The 18196-nt window shown below is 41.4% G+C and overlaps 1 protein-coding gene across 2 annotated transcripts in view; it reads left to right on the plus strand.

Moving 5' to 3' along the window:
• LOC128821384 (nipped-B-like protein) overlaps positions 1 to 18196 on the plus strand; it is a 160607-nt gene that overhangs the window by 81140 nt on the left and 61271 nt on the right. For both annotated transcript variants that reach the window (XM_054002369.1, XM_054002370.1), the window contains exon 10: positions 16361 to 17863. In XM_054002369.1, the coding sequence (XP_053858344.1) occupies positions 16361 to 17863 (1503 nt within the window). The remainder of the gene's footprint in view (positions 1 to 16360; positions 17864 to 18196) is intronic.

Genomic DNA, 18196 nt, shown 5'->3' on the forward strand with positions numbered 1-18196 from the left:
CACTATCGAGAATTAAGTTTGTTTACATTTAGTTTTATGTAGCCAATGAATGAAATGACAGAATGTGTAATTATAGCCAGTATATTACCATTCATTTTCAAAAATATGTTATAGGGGGGTTGTTTACTTTAAAATAGAGATATGAGTGTAGTTATTTGTAGAGTAATCTTGCTAAAGATTACATTTAATACCAGAACATGAAATGAGACAGTGTAAAATACAAATTATTATGTCTCTGTGTAGTAGGATGGTGTGACAATTGGGTACCATGTATTTTGTGTATGCAAACTTTCATTAGGTCTGCATTTTGTAGTGTTATGTAATAGATGAAACTGGCACCCAATGTAACTTTCCTGAGAAAAAGCAGATTTGCAAAATCCACTTCCTATAGGTGAAAGACTTTTTTTGTTTTATGTTCAGACGTGTTTTAAGAAAAGTAAAGGGAAGAAGTTTCTCTTCTATCTAGCGAAATTGCAATTAAGTGTTGCAGTGATTCCAGCTATCTAGGGAAAGTTGCTTTCTTTTATATTTTTTAAGAATGTAATACTGAAAAGCACGTTTTTTTGAAAAGAGAAGGTGTATTTTTAATGGTGTTTACTTTCCTTTGGTGCTCTTGTGTAACATGAAAATGAATTCCCACATTTATCCAGGTTGTGCTTTATGTAGGGTAGTGCAAAAACCTGCTCTTGTAAGGAGGTGAAAGAAATAACTAAAACTCAGTTTAGTAAGAAGTGTATTTTATTTTTATTTATAGCATGAACTAAGAAAATAATTAAGCATAATATACATGTAGTGTATGCCCTTGATTGTACCTGTTAAATGGATGGGAGGATTTATAATATTACTTACCCAGTAATGACTTTATTTTGTTCTGGGACAGTCACTTCTCTATAATGGATTTAAATTTTGATAAGCTTTGTTAATTATACATACTGTTCTTTATTAACAGTTTAAGCTCAGCATTTCTGTAGCTCATAGTCACTAAGTTCACTCCAACATCAACCTAAGATGTTGACACAGACTTTTTTTCATTATCATCCTATATAAATGTTACTGGATCTAGCTAATTGAGAATACTTTTGAATGCAAGGTATGATGTCAGAATAAAATCAACATCTGGAAGGGAGATTAAAAGTGTTCACCAATAAATTTTAAAGTAATTTCCTTATTTCTAAAGTTTGTTGTTCCTACAAATGAATTTGAAACTGACTGGAAATGTTAATCTATATGTGATACATGAAATAATTAGTCGTTATTAAGTCTACTGTTAGTGTGTTGCCTTTTTCTTGTAAAGTTAGGTGCTACATTATGTATTTCAAAAGTATTCACACTTCAGGTTTTTCTCAGATTTTTTAACAACTGAATTTACAAAACTATAATTCTTCTCAAAGCAATCATATGGATAAAACCATGAATTTGTTTCAGAAAAATCTTTCTCACAGATAAATTTATATCATATTGTTTATAAAAACAATTCAGGAAGGTTAAATTACAGCTTCCAGTCTTTAAACAAGTGGAGATGCTTGATTATAATTTGTTGTAGTTCAATTCTTGTTATTATCTAGTATAATATTTCTTTTGTATTAATATCGTTGACAGGGAATAATGATTTACCAAACATTCTTAAGCAGAAAAATTCATAAGTTCATATTTTATCCTCCAGTTATGCTGATTACATTATTGTCATACTCAAGAAAACAAACAGAACTTTACCAAAATGAAGATTATGAATTGTGCTACACCCTAAGGCATGTCAGAGATTCCTGTAGTCCTTTTAGATGTTTTGGTTTTGGTTTGGTTTGTGGTTGTTTATTTCCTGAATGAGTTTGGACATCCCTCTTGATGGACTTTGTTTTTTGCATAGTGACCAGAAGTTTGATAAAGTCCCTTGACAGATTGCTAAAAATTACCAGCTGTTTCTGTTCAGATTCTTGGGAATCCCTTCCTCTGAACTGCAGCAGCTAGAAGCCCTCTGGTCTCTACTTTGGAGCCTTTGTATTTATGTTTGTTCTATAAAGCTTCCTATACCAGGTTCATGACTACATTCTCAGTTTCTTCTGTAAGGGAGCAAGCAGTGAGACTAAAATTTTTGACTTAAGTTTGCTGAGTCTCTCCTTCAAAGGAGAGTGTGTTGGTCTGAAAACAAACCAGTGGGAGACTCTAAGTCAGAACTGTAATTTAATTGGAAAATTAAAATAAAGGCAGAAAACACTGGCTTAAACTGTCAGAGTCAAGATACAACCTGACACCCTTTTGGTCAGGGTGGTGGTAGCAGTCCGATTAAATGGTGGCTGCAGTCCTGTTGAAGTGATAGATGTGCTTCTGTTGAAGCGGTGATCCTGTAGAAGGGTCTGGTCTTTCTCTGAAGGTCCAGTGGTGGTTCTGTAGCTCTTGTGTTCTGGGAATCCAGTAGGTAAGGCTGCCTGTGGTGTTCCAAAACCTCAGATTATATCCAGGTAGGAATGCTTGGTTCCTCCCCCTGGGTGGTGCTTCTCACAATGGGATGATGTAATTTTGAGACATGCAGTGAGACTTGATGGCCCATTAGCAGAAGATATCCCCTGGAAAGAGTTATCAGGGATGAGTCATGGAAGAACACTGCCCCACCTGTTTTTAACAGCTTATGAAAATGGTGATAGAATACATACTTTTGGTTGCATCTTACACTGTAATCTAAGACATTATCCACCCCTTATTCTATTACCATCTACATCATACCAAAATCAATACCCTCTTTAAAATCAACTTTATATATATATACACAATAAAACTTTACACACAGCTCTCACTTAAAATTAGGTCTCCTTGTGATACACAGCAGGTTTCCCCATCTTTCTGTATTACCCACCAAGTGTAACCAGGTCCTTGAGCAAAAACAATCCCATGGATGGGTTTGCCTTTGCCTGAGGTGGGACTAATCTAAACAGTAATTTTAAAAATACTTCTTATGTGTACCATAGGGACTTTATCTCCATCCACTGTGTGCGATGGTTGAGACTGGGCAGGACCAGCTGGATTGATGGAGCCTCGTTTGTTGACTATCCAGGTGGCTTTTGCTAAATTCACTTCCCAATTTTTGAAGGTCCTCCCGCCAAGTGCCTTTAGGGTGGTCTTTAGTAGTCCATTGCATAGTTCAACTTTCCCGGCAGCTGGTGCATGATAATAGATATGATATATCCATTCAATACCGTGTTCTCTGGCCCAGGCGTTTATAAAGCTGTTCTTGAAATGGGTCTCATTGTCCAACTTGATTCTCTCGGGGGTGCCATGTCTCTACCAGACTTACTTTTCCAGACCCAAGATAGTGTTCCGGGCAGTAGTGTGAGGCACAGGGTAGGTCTCCAACCATCCTGTGGTGGCTTCCACTATGGTCAGCACATAGTGCTTGCATTGGCGGGTTTGAGGAAGGGTGATGTAGTCAATTTGCCATGCTTCTCCATACCTATACTTTGACTATTGTCCACCGTACCACAGAGTCTTCTCCCGCTTGGCCTGTTTGACTGCAGAGCAGGTCTCACAGCCGTGGATGACCTGTGAGATACTGTCAATAGTTAAGTCCACCCGTCAGTCATGAGCCCATGGGTATGTTGCATCTCTCCCCTGATGACCAGAGGCATTGTGGGCCCAATGAGCTAGAAATAATTCTCCCTTGTGCTGCCAGTCCAGATGCACCTGTGATATCTTCACCTTGGCAGCTCGATCCACTTGCTCATTGTTACAATGCTCTTATTAGCTCAACTCTTGGGTAGGTGTGCCTCCATGTGTCGAACCGTCACAGTCAGCCTCTCTACCTGGGTGGCGATGTCCTGTCAAATCTCAGCGGCCCAGATGGGTTTCCCTCTGTGCTGCCAGTTGGCCTTTCTCCAATGATCCAGCCATCCCCACAGAGCATTAGCTACCATCCATAAGTCGGTGTAGAGATAGAGCCTCGGCCACTTCTCTCATTCAACAATATCCAAAGCCAGCTGGATGGCTTTAAGCTCTGTGACCTGACTTGATCCACCTTTTCCCTCTGTAGTTGTGCAACTTGTCATGTGGGGCTCCATACAGCAGCTTTCCATTTCCAGTTTGTCCCTACAGTTCGGCAGGAACCATCAGTGAAGAGGGCATATCATCTCACTCTCTGGTAGCTCATTATATGGTGGGGCTTCTTTGGCACGTGTCACTTGTTCCTCTTCTTCAGAAGATAATTCAAAAGTCTCACTTTCGGGCCAGTTTGTTATCATTTCCAGAATCACAGGGTGATTAAGATGTCCTATCCGGGCTCGCTGTGTGATCAGCGCAATCCACTTGCTCCATGTGATGTCGGTGGCAGGAACCTTTCCTGTGAACATACAACCCAGCACTGGTAGTCTGGGTGCCAGAAGCAGCTGCACTTTGGTGCCAATTACTTCTGAGGCAGCTCAAACCCCTTCATAAGCTGCAAGAATCTCTTTCTGGGTTAGGGTATAGCTGGCCTCAGATCCTTTGTATCCCTGACTCCAGAACCTGAGCAATCATCCTCAAGTCTCTCCAGGTCCCTTCTGCCAGAGGCTCCAGGAAGGACCATTCTCCCCGGCTGCAGTGTAGAGCACATTCTTCACATCCTGCCCCATTCTGACTGGCCCAAGGGCTATTGCATGGGCAATATCCTGCTTAATTTGTTTGAATGCTTGTTGTTGTTCAGGGCCCCACTGGAAATCATTTCTCTTTTGTGTCACTGTCTCAGTTTGGAGACAAATTCTAGGAGAAGAATGCTCTAAAATTAGTGTTTTTCTCTAAAGAGAGAGGGCTTCAATAACTCCCTTTTCTTCTGCCAGTGAGAGAAATGGATACCAGGAGATGAAAGTAAAAAAAAAAAAAAAGGAAAACTGTTTATTAACAAAGTAAGATACCCACAAAGCACAGGAAAAAAAGAAAATTGAACCTTACACCCCTCCCCCACTTTGCCATGTGGCTGAGAGGCAAATATGGCGACCGCCCGTCTTTGTGAGGGGAGGAGAACAGAGTTCATGCAGCAGCTGGGAACCTGTTGGATTTCTGGTGTGGGTCTTCTCACAGCTGGTGAAGTTGATGGAGTTTAATGTCCCTTCTTTCGCTGGCTCAGTCTTTCCGAGGTTTGGACCGGCCAGAGTGGCCCCGCAGGCTCCCTGGGCCGGAGAGAAAAAAAAAACACCAACAACAACAACAAAAAAAAAAAAAAAACCAAAAAAAAACCAAGAAAAAAAACAAACCTGCCGAAAAGATTTGCCAGTGAAAAGCTTCCAGACCAGGGGAAGGGAAAAAGAACCAAAAAACCCAGAAGCTTCTTGCCTACATTGGCAAAAATGAAACCAGCAAGAAAAGGCAATGAAGTAACAATCCATGTAGCTGCTGACCACGCTGGGGAGAGAGAGATTGAACAGAGCCTGCACAGGAGTCCAAGGCTCCCCGCCCCACCCCCCTGGTCCATCTTAAAGCTACAGCAGTTGTTTTCTGGGCGTAAAGCAGACAGAGAATAAAGCATCATCATAAAATCACCCCAAGACAGTCACGAGATAAAGAGGGTTTACAATCATGCTCTACTCCGAGATATGTATCCTCGAAAAGCCCATGGCTCCTAGAAAAGTCTGAGTTTTTTTCTTGTTGGTAGGTGGGGACACAGCGGTGATTTTGTTGATTACCTCTGTCGGGATCTGGCAATGTTCATGTTGCCACATGACTCCTAGAAACTGAATTTCTTGAGCAAGTCCCTTAACCTTACTTTGCCTAATGGCAAAACAAGCTTTCAGCAGAATTTGGATAATCTTCTCTCCTTTCTCAAAGACTTCTCCTGCTGTGTTCCCCCATACAATGATGCCATCTATATTCTGTAGGTGTTCCAGAGCCTTGCCCTTTTCCAGTGCAGTCTGGATCAGTCCATGGCAGATGGTGGGACTGTGCTTCCACGCCTGGGGCAGTCAGTTCCAGGTGTATTGTGTCGTGGTTGGACATGGAAGTGAATTTTTTTTCCAGGAAGTTGGGTCAAACCAATCAGTGGTCAGGTTTGGATATTGGCACCTGGAGTGACCACTGAAAGTATGGACACACCTCTGAGAACACAGGGGGTTAAAAGCAAGAACTCCCAGGGGAACTGTCTCTTTTTGGTTCCGGTTGTCAGAGAGGGCAGACTCTCCCCTGCCCAGCCTCAGGCAGGGTGGGGGAGGGGAAGCCACGCGGCCTTGTCCAGGTAGGCCGAGGGGCTGAGGGTCTGGAACCGAGCCAGCTCCTGGACGGAAGGGTGGAGAGAAGCGGAGATGCCTTTGTTCCCACACCCCCCCCCCCCCAGAGGGAAAGTGACAGAGAGCCTGGCAGCACCTGGAAGTTTGCCCACAGAGGAGAAGGAGAAAAGGGGGGGGGGGGGGGATGTTGCCCAGCGTGGGAGACGGGATGCTGGACCGAGATATCAGCCGTCCAGGGAGTCTGAACTTTTAACCCTTTCCAGGAAATGAGGGCTTTGTAAAATATTACTCCTCCTTGATTTGTAGTGGAAGAGAGATAGTCCGGGACCTGAGATGTTAGAAGAAGAAATATTTAGGTGGGAGGAGATGATGAAGTAGCTTTTGGCTGGACTTTTCTTGTTAGCCATAGAGTGAACCAAAATCTCCTGCAATAGAGACTGCATTTTAGGGGGGTGCAGTGGTGACCCAAGGAGACCTGCTTCAGCTTCTAACAGCACAGGAATGGCAAGAACAGAAGAAAGTTGAGGAGGGAATGGTGATGCCCTCTGTCTTCAGGAAAGAAGATGATTTTCTGTTCTTGGACCCTTGGCCCCAGGGGAAAATGGGGGGGACGGTAGTCCCAAGATGAGGAGCTGAACTGTTGTCTCTTTTGCTCCATGGCAAAGCATCCTTAAAGGAGCCCTATGAGCAGTCTGTCCATGCATGGTGGTGAGAGCACTGTGACATGGAAAGGAGAGTGTCACACTGGCAGATTTTCTCCGGGCGGTTGCCATGTGTGACAGGGAAACACAGGGTGTGGCAACTGTGGTTCCTGGGGGGTCTGTGGTGCAAGAGAGACTTCTCTCTCCCTTGATAGTTTGAGTATTGATTATCTGAAGGGTGGTAATTTGATCAGGAATCTCGGGTGATGTTTCATGGTGGGTGTTTTTGGAAATTGGGAGGAGGAGGGGTGTTTTAAAAGGTCTTCATCCTAGATTTAGTTTATGTGTTTTCTGTATTAGTAGTAGTTTAATAAAGTTTTTCCCCTTTGTTATTAAGCTTGGGCCTGCTCTGCTCTGTTCCTGATAACATCTCACAGCATTTATTTGGGGAAGGTGCATTTTCATGGGGGCGCTGGCATTGCGCCAGTGTCAAACCATGACAATTGCACGCCCCTCCAGGTGAAGGCAAACTGGGCCCTGCACTCTGCTGCCAAAAGAATGGAGAAAAAGGCATTGGCAATACCAATGGTCGTGTACTACTTTGCTGCCTTGGACTCCAGCTTGTACTGAAGCTCCAGCATGTCTGTTACAGCAGCACTTAATGGTAGCATGACTTCATTCAGACTACAGTAATCTACTGTCGGTCTCCATTCTTTATTGGACTTACGCCCTGGCCATATAGGGTTGTTGAAGGGTGAATGAGCCTTGCTGACCACCCCTTGGCTCTCCAGTTCATGAATCATCTTATGGATGGGAATCACAGGGTTTCTGTCAGTGCAGTATTGCTGACAGTGCATTGTTGCTGTGGTGATTGGTACCTGTTGTTCTTCCACTTCCAGCAATCCCACATCAGAGATTATCTGAGAGACCAGGCAGGATATTCAGTTGTCTGATTTCTTCGGTCTCTAGACCAGCTATCCCAAAAGCCCAATGATTTCCTTTTGGGTCTTTGAAATACCCACTCCTGAGAGAGTCTATGCCAGGGATGCATGGGGCCTCTGGGCCAGCCACTATGGGGTGTTTCTGCCACTTGTTCCCAGTTAAACTCACTTCAGCTTCCAGTATGGTCAGCTGCTGGGATCCTCCTGTCACCCAGAAATAGAAATGGATTCTGCTCCTACATACCTTCATGGTATCAGGGTACATTGAGCGCCAGTGTCAGCCAAAGCCATATATCTTTGTGGGTCAGACATGCCAGGCCATCAGATCCACACAGTCCAAAAGATCTGATTGTCCCTTTCCTCTACCTGGCTAGAGGCAGGGCCCCTCTAATCCTGGTCATGGTACATGTTGCTCTCCTCCTGTAAATATGTTCCTGAGGTCCCTTCAAAAGAATAGGTCATATTATTGCTTCTATACTGTCTGGAGTTCTCTCCATGAGAAACCAGAGCAGCATTGACACTAGATGAGCTTCTTGTGGTAGATGTTTCTCTTTTCAATTTATGTACTCAGGCTGCTAAGGAGGAGGTGGTTTTTCTATCCCACTTCCTCATGTCTTCTCCATGCTCCTGAAGGAAAAAACAGAGGTTACCTTGTGGAGTGTATCCTCTCTCCTTGGCTGGGGGACATCTGCTCCTAATGGCAGAGACTCTTGTTGGTTCTTATGATATGTGGTGAATTCCTTCCTTATTTTTGTTTCTCAGTTTCTGATGGCCCTCTTCAATCAAGCTCCAGACTTGCTCAGCCAGCTTTGTTTCCATGGACGAGACATGGGTGCATAACAGGGCAGTAACAGTGTCCTCGTAAATTCTCAGTTCGTTGACCAACGTGTCCACCTTGTCCTCTCCTTCCCTTCATTGCAGCATTGCTAGGTAATGGGACTATATCTCTGGTCCAAGCTGTACGAATCTCAACTACATTTGTGACGTGCACTGGACACCATCTGGGCTCTTAGGGAATCTCTCATCTTCCAAAAAAATTATCTCCAGCACAGCTAATTCCCTTAGGCATCAGATACCTTGTTCCATTGTGCTCTATTTTCTTTGGTGCACCTGGACGTCTTCTTTACAGAGGTATCTGTCCCTTACACTTGCCAGCAGTTGCTGCCAGAGGCTGAGAGTTTCCTGGGTTCTCCCAATCCCCTGGTCAATGACCACATCCTGGGACAGCGATCCCAGTTGCCTGGCCTCACTTCCGTCCAGAATGGTGTCATTAGCTGCGGCGTCCCAGATGCGGAGCAGCCAGGTCAGGATGGACTCGTTCGTCTGGCGGGTGAATGCCCTTCGCAGGTCACGCAGCTCACCCAGGGATCGAGACAGAGTGTTGATTTCCGGCTCTGTCTCCTCTGTTGGGTGCAAAGGTCCAGTCGCTTCTTCATCAGTCACTATGCGGACTGATTTACTTTTCAGTTTCTTTTTCTGAATGAGGGCAACTGCTACTGGCTTGGGCTGTCCTTCTGGCTTAGTGATGGTTCACATAGACATGGTGCCTATTGCTTTGCTTCTTTTCTCCTCCTCGTCCTGAAGATGTACCATACCAAGCACTGTCCTGACAATAAGCATGGTGCACACAGTGCAGGCCATAAAGAGAAGACAAAGAAAAGCTAACACCAAGATTATGCCATCCTTGATATCCAGAAAGAACGCAGTATTTTCAAAAAGTAGGGTGTCTGGCCTGAAAGGCTGGAAGAAACCATTCTCTACTCTTCCCCCTTGGGGATGGGTGCAATTGTTGAGGAGGCCCCAGACGTAGCAGCCCAGACTAGGACAGGCAAACAAAATTGAGTATATATTCCAAATGATGTTCATTGCCTCGGAGGTTATCATGCAATAGACATAATAAACCAATAAAGCAATTTTCATACCATTCCCTGGTCTCAAATGAAGCGTCACGACTGGCAAATAGTACCCCGTGTGTGGGAAAATATAGAGAGCAAGGTACAATACCCATGTAAACATGTTGAGCATCATGGTGATAAGGTTTCTGTTAATACAAAATTGTAATTCTGACTTCTCTCTGGACCGCCACACATTGGGTGCCAAAATATGTGTTAGTTTGAAAACAAACCAGTGGGAGACTCTAAGTCAGAACTATAATTTAGTAGAAAAATTAAGATAAAAGCAGAAAACACTGGCTTAAACTGTCAGAATCAGGATATAACCTGACACCCTTTTGGTCAGGGTGGTGGTAGCAGTCCAATTAAATGGTGGCTGCAGTCCTGTTGAAGTGATAGATGTGCTTCTGTTGAAGCGGTGATCCTGTAGAAGGGTCTGGTCTTTCTCTGAAGGTCCAGTGGTGGTTCTGTAGCTCTTGTGTTCTGGGAATCCAGTAGGTAAGGCTGCCTGTGGTGTTCCAAAACCTCAGATTATATCCAGGTAGGAATGCTTGGTTCCTCCCCCTGGGCGGAAGATGATCCGTGAGTTGGAGAGCCAAGGGGTGGTCAGCAAAACCCACTGAGCCTTCAACAGTCCCATTTGGCCTCTGCACAAATCTGAAGGAGAATTGGGATTGACTGTGGATTACTGTGCCTTGAATGAAGTGACTCCACCATTGAGCGCTGCTGTGCCAGACATGCTGGAGCTCCAGTATGAGATGGAGTCCAAGGCAGCAAAGTAGTATGCCACTATTGACATTGCCAAAGCATTTTTCTCCATTCCTCTGGCTGCAGAGTTCAGGCCCCAGTAAACCTAGGTTTGTTATTTAGGCATATGCTTATGTGTTATTTGTTGAAAATTCCTAGTCTTGACTGTTAGCTTAAATAAGATAAGCTCATAATTTGCCTCTGGCTGACTTGTCTTTGATGTTCAAAAATGGAAGGTTTGACAGTAAGTAATAACTGCTTAGGACTGGTATATTTGGGATAAATTGATTCACTGCTGATTTCAATAATGCAATTAAGTGATATTTTAAATGAGTGGAGGCATATCCCAATAATCTCTGAAGAGTGTTAGAGCTTTAAAATATTAGACTCTTAGTTGTTATGCAAAATTTTTTACTGGAGTAATCAAAATGGTTCACACAGAATTCAGCATTAGAGGATGAATCTTTGTGGTTCTGAAGAGGAGTACATTCACATTTATCCATCTTGGATATGAAGTCTAACTGAATTCCTTACAAGGTGTAAATGGGGAAGTGGTAATTTATATGTTGTGTCTTCAAGATAAATCAGCAATCTCTGGATTTTAAAGTTTACGAAACAATATTAATAGAACAGAGTGTTACCATTCTGTTAAAACAAAGCTCAGCAACCATGCATGTGGTTCTTATTTAGGCTTGTTACCTTTTCACAAGTATTTACACAACACCCATTTCCATCTACTAGGACATGCAGTTCTAGAGGTTTTTAGGCTATCATCCTATTATACTAATTTGTTGAAGAAGTTTAATCTGAGACTTAAGACAATCATCATATTTGCAAGAAATCAGTAACATTGTAGACTTCAGCACTGGTGGTGGTCTGGCTGCTGCTTTGGAGAGGTTTCAGGTTAAATGGAAGAATGCAGATACTTCTTTAATGCAGCTCCCCTCATCCAGCTACTGTCCCTAATACATCAGCTTCCAAGTATATTCATTTTCAGCATGGATATGCTGCAAATCACAATTGACTTGCAGTTTCATCAGAAATATATTCAAAGGTATCTGTGGTTATTCCAGTGCAATGTGTTTTTGCACAGAGGTTCTGCAGTAGTTAATTTTTAAATCTGAAAGTACTCATTGTTTTGACATGCAGATATTTCCAAAGATGAAGGCCACAACCTGTCTCCAGGAATACTGTTCATAACAGGACAGGTGAGACACAACTGCTTGGAAATCCATTTCAAACTTGTGGTTCCTGTAATATTTTGTTTCTTGCACCACAGTGACCCATTTAATTTGACAGAATATCTCTGCTGTTTTTTAGAATTAGATAGTTTATCATCTTGCTCTGAGTACCAAGGTACTGCCTTTTGGCGAGCATATTGCAATGTAAAGCAAATGTCCATGCAAATTTGCCAAGACAAACCAATGCACACATAGGAGAACAACTGGGATGAGACTGTACTCTGAACTGTCATAAATTTGTTCAAGTAATTGAACAAAATGTAGATACATTTTTGATATATCTGTGTTCTTGGGAGTCAGGGAAGGGGGAGGAGTGAATAATATTTTCAAAAAGAAAATAATCTGAGAACAACAAACTTGGGTACCTGATCTATAATATAGTCAGAAAGCTCTTCTGTGGCTTACTACATATTCCTTCTATTACAAAAATTGCTGTAAAGAGTGAAGCAAAAAGATGCTGATCACACTTAATTGGTCTCAAGAGCATGTGAGCCTACCTGTTCAGAACTGTGGCAAGCTCTTAACCTCGGTCTGCAGGATTTGAAAGAAAAATGTTAGTCTGATATTTTTGCAAACTCCTAGATCCTGATAATAAATTCTGTCATCTACGGAATGAAGTGTACGAAGCTTGGATACTGACGTCTTGAAGATTATGAAGAATATTTGAATGGATATTTTAAAGTTCCTAAGTTCATCTGTTCATTAAGACCCTATGGGGTCTTGGGACTCATGCCTTAACAAGACAGATTTATGCAAACTTGCATATATTTGATTGTAAAAGAGAAGACTTGAAGGCATCTGTTTTCAGAGGTTAATTACTCTCCTCACTTCTCTGATACTCTATTGATTATTCTCATATAGTTCAAAGTGAGTTCAGAATTTGAGAAAGCCCAATGGTGTTTTTCAACTTTCATATTTCTGCAGCTATGATGGCAACCAAAAAAGTATCTGTGCCCATTCAGTGGAGTTTTTCCATTATGCTCAGTGAAGATAGTGGTACTATGTACTCATCCTACCTTTAATGCACTAGTTCAACCTGATATTTTCATAGAATATCCTGAGCTGGAAGGGACCCACAAGAATCATCAAGTCCAACTCCTGGCCCTGCACAGGACACCCCAGCAATCCCACCCATTTCCTGAGAGCGTTGTCCAAGTGCTTCTTGAGCTCTGGCAGCCTTGGGGCTGTGACCACTTCCCTGGGGAGCCTGTTCAGTGCCTGACCACCCTCTGAGGGCGGAACCTTTTCCTGATATCCAACCTAAACCTCCCCATACAGAGTTCCAGCTGTTCCCTCGGGTCCTGTCATTGGTCACCAGAGAGCAGAACTCAGCGCCTGCATCTCTGCTGCCCCTTGGGAGGAAGCTGCAGACTCTGGTGAGGTTTTCCCTCAATCTCTTCTTCAGGCTGAACAAGCCAAGTGACCTCAGATGCTCCTCATGGCTTCCCCTCAGGCCCATCACCATCCTTGTGCCATCTTTTGGACACTCTTCAATAGTGTAATGTCTTCCTTATACTGTGGTGCCCAAAACTGCCCCCAGTAGTCAAGGTGAGGCCGCACCAGTGCAGAGCAGGGCAGGACAATCCCCTCCCTCGACTGGCTTGTGATGCTGTGCCTGATGTACTTGAGGACATGGTTGGCCCTCCTGGCTGCCAGGGCACTGCTGATTCATGTTCAACTGGTCATCAACTAGAACCCTCAAGTCCGTTCCCGCAGCTGCTCTTCAGGCCTCTCATTCCCCAGTCTGTCCGTACATCTGGGGTTGCCCCATCCCAGGTGCAGAATCCAGCACTTGCCCTTGTTGAACTTCATATGGTTGATGATTGCCCAGCCCCTTCATTTGTCTGGGTCTCTCTGCAGGGCCTCTCTGCCTTCAAGGGCGTCAACAAGTCCTGCTAGTTTTGTATTGTCTGCAAACTTGCTTCTTTTCATATACTTGGGTCAGCTTTTTTGTCCTAGGTCCAGAACTTTCATAGAGGCAAAACTGTCATTATTAACTCTAGTTCTGAGGACCACCCTCAACATGCACTGGAAATATCAAGAGATCTCTGAATAATCTGTAACTCCATCTGCAATCACCTTGACATTTAATAAAAGAAAACATTGAAGGCACCCCTTTCTTCTCACATGAAATATCAACAGGTTGTGGTTATAACTTACTAAACATCAGTACCGAGTTGTCAAGACAAGCAAAGAAGGTGCATCAAATGAGCTCTGTATTTAGAGGGAATGTGACAAATTATGATGCAATCATCTATTTATATGTTCTCAACTTAAAATTTGACATTTTGGGTGATGGTGAACAGCAGCATTTTGAGCCCATGGAAGTTCAAGAGAGAAAATTGGTCATACTTGAATTGTTTTGGTTGTTTAATCTTAGAGCCCTCAGCATGAGGGCTCTGAAAGGTGAGTTGTTGATCTAGCTACACCAGTTTAAGGCATCACATCTCTTTATCATTTGCCTTGCTCCTATAGTAGGGGTAGCAGAAGAAAACCTTTGCTTAGTTCTTAGCTGGCTTGTTCAGTCTGGTTAGGTTAATGCAAACCATCTTCACTAGTGCTGTAATCTGATGCACTAGACAATGAAACACACTTGTAGAAATGTGAATGTGTGTTCCCTTCTGCTACAGGTGATACTGGTAACAGTAATGTCTTAAAAGCTAGATCCACCATCAGAGCTTTACAGGACTTTTTCAGTGTGACTGACATTTCTGTATTAAAATGAAAAAGTTGACTGACTTTTTCATAAGAACACAAGTTTCTCAATTTGTGTTTCAAAATTTCAACAGTTTTAATTGAGAAATAAGGTAGTGATATGTGTGTGTATGTATGTATATTAATATATATGTGTTTTTAAAAAAATAATCAAATTTGAAATCTCTCCGTTTGGAAGCTTCTACTTCATGGTCATTCCTAAGACCTGCCATGAAGCTCAGTGAGGTCAAAGCCCTCTTACTCACAGGGAGAAAAATATTTTTTGTCATTGTATGAAGGTTTCAAAAAAAACCCACATTTGTTTTAATAAGTAGTGTAAGGAAGTTAATCTATATAAGCTCTCATATGAATCGAACAGCTTTTGTTGTTGTTGGACAGAAAAAGGAAAAACTGCCATGCTAAAAAGCGGCACTTTCAATTACTCAAATTTATTTTGGTTCACATGTCTATCATAAAGTTGGCAAGTGTTCCTACTTTGAAAAGTTCCTTATTTGCAGTTGACCAGTTTCTATGTGGAGTTTATTGTATTTGTCTTTACTGTCTTTCAGACATTAAATGTTATACATAATTTTGGAGTTTTAGGAAGTTAGAGATATACAAATAGATTTGAGAATTAAAATGACAGAAAAAACCCACAAACCTGTTCCACATCACTGGAGTTGACTATCTTACTACTTGTTACTGTGTTCTAATGTTAATTTTGGAGATGATCCTTAAAAATTTTAATTCTTCCTAATCAGAATCTTCTACAAGTATAGAGGAAATTAGAAGTCATAATTCTGGTTTACAATTTGAGAGGTTGGGGGTATTTTTGTTAAGAGTTTAATTCCTTCTTCCTTGATTGCATCCGCCTTACTTTTCCCCTGCTCCCAAAAGGAGAGCTGACTCATTGCATCTGGTGAAAAGGCACCATAAATCTAAGCACAAAATAAGTTATTTTTCTTATATTGTATTTGTGGTCTAGACATTTTGATAGAATTTTCAACCTGTGTTTGGTCATTACTTAGACTTAAAATCATATTCTCTGATTACAGAGAAAATATTTTATTGACAAACTACAAAATGAGAATATAAGCCTTAGTGCAGGTAGGTCTTTTGAGTTTCATGGTAGAAATTAATTTTAGAGTATCATGTTGGTAATATAAATAGGTTGTGTTTTAAATGAATAGATATTTTCATGTGCTTCTAATTTCTATGAATTCTACCAAATTACAGGAGGGAGTACTTGGCTCACTTTCTATTTTTCTGTATTCTACTTTTAATCTTTTTTTTAATGTAAACTGAAAGGATTATTGTAGAGTCAAGTTCTTGACACTACATAAAATTATCAGTGAATTTTTTATTTCATCCATGAAAAGCATTATGGTTGCAAGGGGAAAATACTGAAGCTTTTAAGTGTGTAGTGGCCCCCCCACTTATTCATATGTGCTATGGTATAGGCTCCAACTCTTGGTATACTCCTTGTTTCAAAGAGAAGCGTGGAGTGTTGGACTTATTTTAATAATTTTTGTTCATTGTTCATGTGTCCCCTGGCTACAATATATGCAAAGCCCAACTGAATCAAGTAGGGAGAAGCTCTGTCTCCTAATCATTGCAGATCCTTGCATAGTTCATGTATAATGAACCGGACTTAATCTGCAAAGGAGAATCTTTTATAGTAGTATTCCTCAAAACTTGCTTCAACTGTAAATGATTTTTTTTGGCCATTATTGCAGCTTCTATATTAGATGGTTCTCTTGGGAATTGTACAGGAACTCATTTCATATGTTTTGAAGATGTATTTTAATGATTAATTGGCACATATGGTAGATTGATAATGAACACATTAAAAAGTATTAGAGAAGTTCTATTCTTGTTTTTAAATTCAATGGATTTTGTTGTTTGTGTGCACATACATGTGGAGGAGGATTAATTGGTGGGAGTGGAGGGGAATGGACATTTTTGCTTAGACATTTGCCTATTTCTAATATATAGCATTTGTGATTTTTCTCTTTTAATTTGTAGATAAGCCTCTGAAGAAGCGAAAACAAGAAAACAAACCACAGGAGGTTGGAGGTGCTACTGGAGGAAATAGAGCAGCTTCTCAGGAGACAGGTTCTGCAGGAAATGAGGCAAGGCCAGCGCTGATGGTTAGTATTGATCTGCAGCAAGCAGGAAGAGCAGACTCTCAGGCAACAGTAACTCAAGAGCTGGACATCATCAAAAAACCTGAAGAAATTAAGCAGTATAATGACGTGTTTGTGTGTGTTCCCCAAGAAGACACTGTTGGAGTTCTTAAATTTAAACCTGAAAACCATCCTGAGATTTTTAGGAAAATGTCAGACTTTGGGGGTCAAAAGACAGATATCCAGAAAAATGAAAACAGACAAATGGAATTTCAGCAAAATGTGACCAAGCAGTTGGAAAGTAAACAGAATGAGAAGAAACAGGTAGAAGCTAAACGTGAAAGCAAGCATGAAAGCAGACAAATGGAAGTGAAACAAAATGAGAACAGACAAACAGAATCAAAACAAAACCAGAGCAGGCAAATGGAGATGAAACAAAATGAGGGAAAACAAAATAATGGCAAACAGGAAATAAGGCAGAGGCCTGAAACACTGAAACAGAAGAATGAAGGCAGGCCTGAAATGCCAAAACATAGACATGATAACAGAAGGGACTCAAGTAAACCAGTATCAGATAAGAAAATAGAAATATCTAGGCATAAAATAGATGTGAAATCTGATCCTTCAAGGATAAAATCTGAAAGTAGACCCGATCCAACAAAACTGAGGCCTGATGGGCGCTCAGTTTCTGATACACCAAGGCGTGACCATGATAGCCTCAAACAAAAATCAGAGGACAGGGAGGAGTCAGAGAGATACAGAGGAGATCCATCCAAGATCAGAAGACCTGAATATTTGAGATCCTCAAACAAAAATGAACATGATTCTAAACATGGTATTAAATCTGATGGCTCAAAACCTGAGAAATTTACGAGGAAACATAGACATGAGTCTGGTGAATCAAAGGAAAGGTTTTCTTCTGGGGATCAGAAATCAAGACCTGACAGCCCTCGCATTAAACAGGAAGGTAGAGGAGATTCTAATAAATCAAGACCTGATAAACCTGGCTTTAAATCACAAAACAGCAAGGATGAACAAAGGACAGATGGTAATAAGAGTAAAGTAAACAGTAATAAAGCACATGCTGACAGTAAAGCAGAGTTTCCCAGTTATTTGTTGGGGGCAAGATCTAGCACATTGAAACATTTTGTCATTCCAAAAATCAAGCGTGATAAAGATGTCAATGTCACTCAGGAATCAAGGAAAACTGAATTTAAAAGTGAACAGGACAAAGTAGAGAAGATTGGGCTAGTTGAAGATCTAAATAAAGGAGCTAAGCCTATAGTTGTCCTTCAAAAACTTTCACTGGATGATGTGCAGAAATTTATTAAGGATAGAGAAGATAAATCAAGGGGCTCTTGTTTTAAACCTAGCAAGAACAAGTCATCCAAATCTAATAAAGGTAAGTTGTCTTTTTTAATGTTAATTGCATTATATCTTGTACATGCCTGTTCTTTTAGATTTGCTACTCCTATGGTTAGAAATTAAACACAAATGTTTGATAGTTTATAGTCTTGCTTATATGGTGATTTTGGGAAACAGTGAAATTTGTCTATGGGGTTGTGGTCATTGGAAATCTTGTTACAGTGTAACTAAAATGATTTGTTTATTCCAATGCAAGTTCCTAATGTGGGAACACTTAAATAGTCTTAAAATGTACTCCAGTTACATGAGTTTAATCTGGTAATTTATCTAGCTAAACATAACAATGATATGAATGATTAGGTGTGTCTGT

This window comes from Vidua macroura, chromosome W (genome assembly GCF_024509145.1).
Source record: "Vidua macroura isolate BioBank_ID:100142 chromosome W, ASM2450914v1, whole genome shotgun sequence".
NCBI classification, from domain to species: Eukaryota; Metazoa; Chordata; class Aves; order Passeriformes; family Viduidae; genus Vidua; species Vidua macroura.